Below are 9,570 nucleotides of genomic sequence, written 5' to 3'. Positions count from 1 at the left end.
ATTGTTAGTGAGGCAGTTTAATCCAGCACTTGAAAAACAGGCCCACACATAAGGAACCAAAAAAAAGAAAAAGAAGCAAGCCCAGCCTCATAAAGTCATGCAGATGTGCTTAATATAAAAAATAAATGGGTTCTTTTTTTTTTTTCATTCTGCTTATATTTCCTATGTTATTTGAGATGATTCTCTTATCTTCTTGTTTTATTCCCCGGGTAGTAACTTTCCCTTTTAAATAAAAGTTTCTAACTTTTCTTTTCTTTTTTTTTAGAAAAAAGTTTCCTACTTTTGAAAGCCTTCATTTTTCATATCATTATTCTAATCTATATATTTTTAATTGAGCTTAAATTCTACAATAATTCTTTGTAAAACCTACTGTATTTACATCATCCATTAAAATATTATGAAAATATATTTTATTTCAATAGATAGTTCAACCGACAAACATAGTCACAATAAATACTTATTATTAACTATCTTAATTATCAAAATTTATATTTATTGGGACAAAATCAATTAGGGAAAGATCATAAAATTGCTTATTTAAAAGTTAGCCATTTTAAGACTTCTAATTGCAGGTTTTTCTTTTTAGTACAACTATACTAGCCACTTCTATGAATCTCTCAACTTGAACATCTCTATCAGTTTTAAGGTATCATATTAATGTTTGCTGATGAGATGTTCAAACAAAAATATATCATGGAAAAACTAAAAATTTAAAGTACAAATTGTAATAGGTCTATGTGTGAGATGATAAGCTAATTTGGAAATGTTATGAAATTATTATAAATTTATGTAGCGTTCATAGTTTTATTGCTATCAAAATAGTGCCTAATAGTAAGACTAATTTATTGGTGCATATTGTGCTCATGGTGTGGGATCCACCATTTTTTGTTTTTAAATTCAGAAAATGTTTTTAAATACTTCTACCAAAGAGGCTCGAAGTACTTTATTTTCAGTATTTGAATTCACTTTAGTTTTAGAGTTCCCACAAACAAAAAAAAAAGTTTTAGAGGATTTAAAAAGACACAAATCTTACAATATAAATTCACAATTACAATTTTTTTTTTTAAACAGTAATACTTATTAAGACACGCACGAAAATAGTAATATTAGTGTTTTAAACTTGGTTTATAATACATTACATAATCAGGATACAACTACAAAAGGGCTTAAAAAAATAATTTTAATTCTCTTTTTCCTACCCTTGTCTTGTTATTATGGACCATGGTAAGACTAAATTTGTAGACACATTTGATGTGATAATAAATATAAAAAAGTATAATGCTAAACAAAACTATGTTAGGAGAAGGCTAAAAAAGTAACCAATCATTTATTGCCTATTAAATAACTTTCCAAATATTCTCTTGCCATATTACCATAGAAAGATGAATCTATATCTCTATGGCATAACATGACTATGTGGAAAGTTATTAAAGGGAAGCTTATTGTCGTCAACAATAAGTCTAAGGGCATACTCAATTCTACATCTAATTAATGTGTCTACTTGTGATTGGTACTAAATTGTGTTAGCGATAGATTATATGCTTTGATTTAGTCAAATTGTTTTATGCATGCCTTTTTTTTTTGAGACTTTGATTTAGTCAAATTGTTTTATGCATGCCTTGATTCTAAAAAAATAATAACAATAATAATAACTTGTGCATGTCCTCTCATGTCAATACTACTAGCTTGTAATTTTATGCGTATGTATGAATACAATTAAAGATATACAATGAAATGTATAATTTAATTTAAATACTATTGATAGTCATTTATATATTTTGTTAACTCTTTAAAAAAATTTATAAGAATATTATTAGGTATAAAATGTAAATTTTCAATTTAAAAAAAAAAATATTGTGAAGCACTTTTTTTTTTTTTTTTTACGGTTTATTTATTCTAAATTCTTTAGTTTTTGTACTTAACAACTCACTTGGATAAATATTTATGTGATCCCACATTTGATTCTAAGATTAAGAAATAAAAATCTTTAAAAATAAATAATTTAGAACATATGGGGCAAAATTGAAACTCTAATTTGGAATATAGGTTTTAGTTAACTCAACTGGTAAAATCTCTAATGGTTGTATAAGAGATCTGAAGTTCAATTCCCGCTTACGCCAAAAACTGATCAGTGTCTTGATCTGATAATAAAGAGTTATTATCAATAGCGAATGCTATAAGTTGAAATTCTCTTAAAAAAAAAAAAACTATAATTTGGAATTCTAATTTGAATTCCTCTCAACTTCACATATTATTATATATATATATATATATATATGAGTTATTATTTATAACATGGATAAATAACTTTATTTTTTTTATAAATAAACAAATAAATAGTTTTCAAATGATATGATACCGATAAAAAATATTAACATTAGAAGAATATTAACATTGTCATTCTTACTGTTGGTAATGAAAGATAAAACAACATAAAAAAACTAATATTATTGAAAAACATCAGGTTTGAATGCGGGCCATGTATGAGTTGTACAATTTTTCGATCCAATTACATAAAATGCATCACGTATGGATCACACAATGCAATGAAAATATTTTCTTGTGTCGGAATCTTTATATTTGGGAGAGAGAAGAGAGTTGTCTAACTGAACTCTAAAGGAAAGCATCACTTTCTTTTTTAGTCTCAACTCTCAAAGACACTAATTACTCTTAAACTGTTAATACAGATTCCAAATCACTTTCTAGTCTCAGCACGCTCTCTGTTTGACCAAGAAGCATAAAAAAGTTTCTCTTTAGAGTCAAGAGCGTGAGTAGTACAAGGCGGAGACTGCTGGTTTTCTCTCTCTCCGGTATCATTTGGTCAGAAAGATCGAAGACCCATTTGTCACTGAAAGGTAACATGGCTACCCTTTTCGTTTCAGTATGTATTTTATTGCATTTCTGTCTGAAATCTCACTGTTTCAAGTCTAAAGCTGAAATCTTGGTTATTTTCTGGTTTGATTTTTCTGTATGTATTTTATTTGGGAAGTTCATAGTAGATCAAGAACTTAATTTGGACTTCATATATTCTTAGGACATTGGTAAGATTGGGACATGAGTTTGCATTTTGAACTGTTTTTGGTGTTTATCTGCTTAATTAAGGATGTCTCTGTGAAGTGGGGAATGGGTTGAAATTTTGTGTGATATGTTATCTGGACTCGCTATTGATGTTTCAATAGTAATTTGGATATCACTCACTTGTGATAATTGGCAGGTTTAAATGGACTTTGGTCTCCTATGAAATGCTTGCTGAATGAAGCTGGATCTCAGTATTGTACTCTTAAAACTGAGCTGGCTCAATCTCAATTTGTTCAACGGATTTAAAGATGAATTGTGACATCCATAGCTAGCAAACTGTTAAAATGAGGCTTGACTTTTGTATGCTTATCATGTTTAGTGGGCGGTTATTGTGACTTTGGATAGCTCTTTTAAGAGCTACTAGTCTGAAGTTATTGAGATTGATTTTGATTCCTCTTGATGGCTTCTATTAGAAGAGCATTGTCTCCTGTGCCTCGACCTGGAACTATACGTAATGGAGAAGTGTGTTCAGTTGCTTCTCCCTTGTCCAAGTCCTCATCATCTCCTCAGCCCTATCAACCATCTGGTGGATTGTTATCTTCGTTGTTGGGTTCATTGTACTCTCAAGGTTTTGTTCTTAGTGTACTTACGCCACGATCTTCAAGGCCTCTTGAGAGGTCAAAACCAAAGGTGCAATTTTGCAGGAGGTCTCTTTTCCATTTTTTGATTAGTTTCATGGTCGGGGTTTTCATTGGACTTACCCCTTTTACCTCAATGAATTTATCCACGAATCTCATGTCAAAGCATCAAGCTTTCTCATTTGAGGTAACATCTACTGTTGGGAATTTTCAGTCTTATGACAATGTGACCAGAACTTTGACGCCATTAGACAGTGGGGACATAAAGCATAATGCCACGTTAGAGTCAGAAGTGAAGGAAGTGAAACTGACGGAGGAGATACACGGTGATAAATTTGATAGCCAACTACTCAACGAAAATTCAAATTTGGTGTCCCGGAAGCTTTTGATAATAGTGACACCAACATATGCTCGGCCATTTCAAGCCTATTATCTGATACGTTTAGCTCATACATTGAAGCTTGTCCCACCTCCTCTGTTATGGATTGTAGTGGAGATGACCTCCCAATCTGCAGAAACGGCTGATATCTTGAGGAGAACTGGGGTTGTGTACAGGCATCTTGTTTGCAATAAAAATCTGTCTGACATAAAAGATAAATACATTCATCAAAGAAATGTGGCACTGTCACACATAGAAACTCACCGTCTTGATGGAATTGTTTACTTTGCTGATGATGCTAATTTTTACTTGGCTGAACTTTTTGAGGAAATGAGGCAGATCAGGTATGTTATTTCTTACTTCTTTGTTTTTTTATGCAAATGTAGCTTTGTCCTCTGAATTATGAGCTACCCAGAAAGAGGAAAAAAAAAGGTTAGATTTAAGTGCGATCATATAGGAAGTTCTTGTGGGGAAGAACACTTGAAATGGTTATAATTTGCTACATTTTCTAGGACTACTCATCGTTGGTTGTCTCTTTCCCAATGTGCTATATGCCTGTCTTTAGCAAAAAGTTTCTAAAATGTGGTTTCTAGCTTTTTAAAACTGTAATTAACTTATATCAAAGCATAATATCTACCTAGAACGTAGGCATAGTGTCCCCTTTAACCACAAACATTAGTTGGAGTTTATTCCTTCCATGATTTACGGTTATCGTGCAAGACGTGTAATTTTTTGAAAGTAACTGGATGCTTGTGCTTGCCTTTCGAAGTTTGCTAAGTAGGTATTTTGGTAACCATTCCAATACCTTTTGGTATATATATAAGGTTGTATGTGCTGCTGTAAATGTAAACTAGTGAGACATTTTGTCTGTTTGAATCATCCCAGATCATCGTTGAGGTTTTATTGCAATTATAAAATAGACCTCTTTCTATTCTTTCACAAATGTGCTTATTACAAGTATATATACCTTTGTGCATTTTGTTGTGACAACCCATGAATTTCTATTTTAATCTGCAGGCGATTTGGAACATGGATGGTGGCCAAACTAGCAGGGAATGGAAGCAAAAATATGTTGGAGGGGCCCATCTGTAATGGATCTCAAGTAACTGGATGGCACATAAATGGATCAAATGGGAGATTCCAGAGATTCCATGCTGAAATGTCTGGGTTTGCTTTCAATAGCACTATACTATGGGATCCAAAGAGGTGGCACCGACCCACTCTTGAACCTATTAGGCAACTTGACACAGTCAACAATGACTTCCAAGTTAGTCTGTCTTGCTTCTTCTTTGATTATCCTGTAGTTCACAATAATACTTCATGTTGCAATATGATTTGCCATTGCTGCTGTTTATGTGAAGCAGCCAAAATGATCATTTTTTCATTTTTCAAAAGAACTTGTATTTTTGGAAATGTGACTGGTCTTCCTAACATGATTGGTGTGTCCTCTTATTCCTAATGGAATGAATCTAAGCTTTGCCGTCCACAAAGGCAATCATAGAGATGAATTTACTTAAAAGTGCACCCTTGGATGTTTAATCCCTTTTTATTGGAGAGAAATTCACACTTTAGCCACCATAATATCCTGAGATGCCTTTATCAGAAAGCTAGAACAGTCTTGGCTTCATTTGCTAACCTAATTGATTTGCATATGTAGGTGAGCACATTTATTGAACAGCTTGTGGAAGATGAAAGCCAGATGGAAGCCTTACTGCAGGACTGCTCAAGGATCATGGTTTGGAATAATTACCTTGGATCATCTAATTCCTTCTATCCCAGCACATGGTTAATGAAGAATAATCTAGATGTCATTCTTCCACTTACATGAAGTTCTCGGTGTGAGAGGAGTCTATTTGGATAGCAAAGTAAGTGAGTTCTTTGAGACCTACAGTTCAATTTGCCATTTTCTTTTCCTCTTGTTATATTTTCAGATGCCACACGAAGAGGATGTAATTTTTCATTTATTTGATACATAATTCCTTGAAAAGAAAAAGACCGATACAGAGATTCTCAAACATCCCATAAATCCAATGAGAGACCATCCTCTTTTGCTCCCCCATTCCTTAAGATTTCCTAGTCTAGATCCTACTAAAAGATTGATGCAGAGATTCACACACCTAAAGTTTCTTGAAGCAGGACCTACCAATTATAAGGCCACTTCTGGACTTGATCCCCTACTGACCAACAATAGTTTAAGGAAAGAATCATTTTTGGCTACTACTACAAGGGCCAGTATCAATTAACTTAAGTAACATGCAAAAGCATTTCACATGCTATACAAAACAAAAAAAAAAAATGATTTCTAGCTCATGGTGTCAAACATGTCTCAGCTGATTAATTCTGTTATGTTGGGTTGTATTCTGAAAACCAATTTTATATCATTCTCTCTCCCTTATTTTCAGATTAATTATCTGTATTGTAGGAAAGATCGTCAAGAATCATAGATCATCCTGCCAATGGTTATTGGAAGTTTAGAGTGCCAATCCTTTAAGGCTGGCTGATGCAGTTCCTCCATGAGAACATGGTTTTTGCAGGCACATTTTCTGCTCATTTTAGCCTTAAAATTAGTGTTAGCTTCCATTATTTTCAAGGAAAAAAGTAGCTTTGTACAGTTGTATGAGTTGTGTATTATCTGCCTTGGCTGCTCAATCTCTTAAAACAGTGAAATTCAACACAACCAGTTAGGAAGAAATAGCAAGATTGCAAACAGTCATCATCTGCAGAGAGATGCATGATCCGGCTATTTCAGTTTATGTTGCGATTCCTTTTTCCATGTAAAAAACTACAAGCAATTTTGATTTTTGTAATATTTAGTTGGTCATTCAGCCAAAAATAGAAAAAAGAAAAGAGAGAGTATTTAGTTGGTGCTCTGGCCATTTTAGTACATTGACATGATAGGCCACTGCATGTGATCCTTTAAATTTATAAGTGGTGTCAACTGTCAAGCTTGTTGCTTCACAATGATATATTAATAGTTTGTTTGGATTGAGGGGGAGTAGAGTGGAATTGATTTAAAATTAGCCAATTTTTAGCCTCTACTCTACTCCCTTCCACTCTCCCTCCTTCCTCCTTCAATCCAAACGAGCCATAAGGGTGTCAATGAGTATCATATAGGTTTGGGAATGTTTAGTTGTTGTTGTTGTTGTTTTTTTTTTTTTGTTTTTTTTTTTGTTTTTTGGGATAAACGTGGGGTTTTTTTTTATAAGAGAGGCTATGTCTACAATATTTTTACAACGTTTTCACAACAAATCACAGGTAGTTAGTTGTTATTAGTTCAAATTTGAACGTAACACTAAGATTACTTTTTTGCCCCAACAATAATAATCAATAACAACCCGCCACTTAGAATTTATTGTAAAAATGTTGTAGACATATCATTTCTCTTTTTTTATAAAAAAAAAAAGGTATATTTGCTTTGAAGAAGTGGGTTAGTGGAAGAGTGTTCCTATTTTGTAGGCAATGTTTTAGTGCAAGTTAAACATGTATTTTTACTAGACTATATTTTAGTTTTGTCTCTACTTAAATCTAGGGGTGTAGGGGTATTTTAGAACAAAAAAAATCCGGTCCAAACAGGATAAGCCCTTAAATAGTAGTATAGATAACGTTCAAATTAAAGAAGTAACAAAGAGCATGATTTCAGATGGAATAGAGGGAAAAAAAAAGTGACAAAATCCTAACTAGTTTGTTGTAAATTCACAGCTGACCCTAAATATTTGGGACTACAGCTTTATTATTGCAGTTGTATTTATTGACAAAATAGTTAACTAATTGAGTTAATTAAAATACAAACAAATTATATTTTTTACCTTTATAATATTATGAAAATCAAAAGTTTGATTCAAATTGAATGGGGCAAAATTTAGTTAACAGAATAATTGAAGTTTGAAGTTTCATTCTAATTTTTTTTAGTAATCCAAATCTTGTAATGCTTAAGTTAAGACAATGAGACAAAAATATATTTTATATATTTAAAAGCTAATTAAAAAAATGTTTAATATTAATGCTCATATGTTGTGTAACATGATGCATGTAACATCCTCTTACATGGGGTAGATCTCATAAGTGTAACTTATCCTTATGTGAAAGTGAAAGTCATACAACATTATACATGTGATACTAGTTTACCAAAAAAACAAAAAGATACATGTGATACTCCTTCTCTTTCCCGTGATTTAGTCTCATAATACTCTCATTTCACCCACCCAAAAAAAAAAAAATCTAACAATGATTATCATTAAATCTTAAGGCTATTGGCGGTGGGACAATGATAGAGTGTATTATGTCTCAAAAGTCAAAATACTCATACAGTGTAACCCTACCCTAACTTATACAAATTGATGCTTTAAGATATCTCTTCAACAATATCTTATATTAACCTCAATTAAAACCTGCAAAAGAAAAAAAATAAATTTGATGATCAAATTGTCATGATTTTCCAAAAGCTCCCAAAAAAGAATGGGAAAAAAAAAAATCAAGAATAAAGCTCCCAGGTTGATGCCTTTCTCTTGGATTAAAAAAATTTCGCTATATTTGTTTTCATTTCTTTAATTTTATAGGGATGAATTTTTATTTATTTTTTACGTATTATGATAATTCCGATAATAAAGTTTCATTTCTTGGACTCGTAAAAGTAGTAAAAACATTTTCATTTTCTAACTAATGCAGTATATCATTGAATTTATCAAATGAGTTGTATTATTATTTTGGCAATTAAAATTTGGATGAATCCATAGGCCTTTTTCAAAACCAATCCCCACCCATGATTTCAAGTAGTGGCAATTTGCTTCATTATTCAACTAACAAATTGTCAATTATAGATTTCTTTCTTTGGTCATGGTGATGGAACTCGAATTCTCTTTGTACTTGTATTAGTGAATAACTATAATATTGGAATCTTTCTAACAAAGCGTCGATATGTCCGAGTGGTTAAGGAGACAGACTCGAAATCTGTTGGGCTTTGCCTGCGCAGGTTCGAATCCTGCTGTCGACGTTTTCTTTTTCCTCCTGAAATCAGCCTTGAAAAAAGGCAAAGATCCAAGCACCGTCTGATCCCAGATCAATGGCTGACGCTTTTCCTCTTCTTTATTTATTTATTTTTTTCCCATTTTCTTTTGGCTCAAATGAAAGGTAGTAGTAGCCATTGTTCCCAAGGGATCAAGGAACATTTGCTTCTGCAAGTTATTCTAAAGATAAAAATTTAACATTTTTCCTTTGCTTAAATAGAGACAATATTCTTCTACATGGCATTATATTAATTGGATATAAAAATTACCAAATGATGTAAATACCAAGGTTTTCAGACCCGGACCGTTCATTAAACCGTAAAAGGGAGATGTTCAAGGTTTTTGAAGTCGAACCGAGGTAGAACCGGGGTCGAACCATGATGACGTTATAATTAATTTAATAATTAATTAAAGCCTAAATATAGATATTAAATTTATAAAACTAGCAAAATTGACAATATATCTATATATGTGAGGGAAATTTAATGATTTTCAAGCATATATTTAATAATTAAATAAGAAAGTTAATAAA

The 9,570-nt window shown here is 32.0% G+C and overlaps 1 protein-coding gene and 1 non-coding gene across 4 annotated transcripts; both read left to right on the top strand.

Moving 5' to 3' along the window:
* The first annotated feature begins 2,544 nt into the window (after window positions 1-2,544).
* On the top strand, window positions 2,545-6,921 carry LOC126709192 (probable beta-1,4-xylosyltransferase IRX9H). 3 transcript variants are annotated; one of them, XM_050409317.1, is made up of 5 exons: window positions 2,545-2,855; window positions 3,215-4,379; window positions 5,053-5,302; window positions 5,693-5,900; window positions 6,438-6,921. In XM_050409317.1, the coding sequence occupies exons 2-4, from the start codon at window positions 3,478-3,480 to the stop codon at window positions 5,861-5,863; spliced, it is 1,323 nt and encodes a 440-aa protein (XP_050265274.1). In that variant the 5' UTR covers window positions 2,545-2,855; window positions 3,215-3,477; the 3' UTR covers window positions 5,864-5,900; window positions 6,438-6,921. The 3 variants fall into 3 exon arrangements, with proteins under 3 accessions (XP_050265274.1, XP_050265275.1, XP_050265273.1); XM_050409318.1 differs by having other exon boundaries at window positions 5,693-5,904; window positions 6,458-6,921; XM_050409316.1 differs by having other exon boundaries at window positions 2,546-2,855; window positions 6,458-6,921.
* Window positions 6,922-8,943: 2,022 nt separating this feature from the next.
* Window positions 8,944-9,025, top strand: TRNAS-CGA (transfer RNA serine (anticodon CGA)). Its single transcript has one exon. It is a non-coding gene; the product is annotated as a tRNA-Ser (tRNA).
* The last annotated feature ends 545 nt before the right edge of the window (window positions 9,026-9,570 follow it).

This window comes from Quercus robur, chromosome 12, assembly GCF_932294415.1.
Source record: "Quercus robur chromosome 12, dhQueRobu3.1, whole genome shotgun sequence".
In the NCBI taxonomy this organism is placed as follows: Eukaryota; Viridiplantae; Streptophyta; class Magnoliopsida; order Fagales; family Fagaceae; genus Quercus; species Quercus robur.
This window is presented reverse-complemented; position numbering and strand designations above follow the sequence as displayed.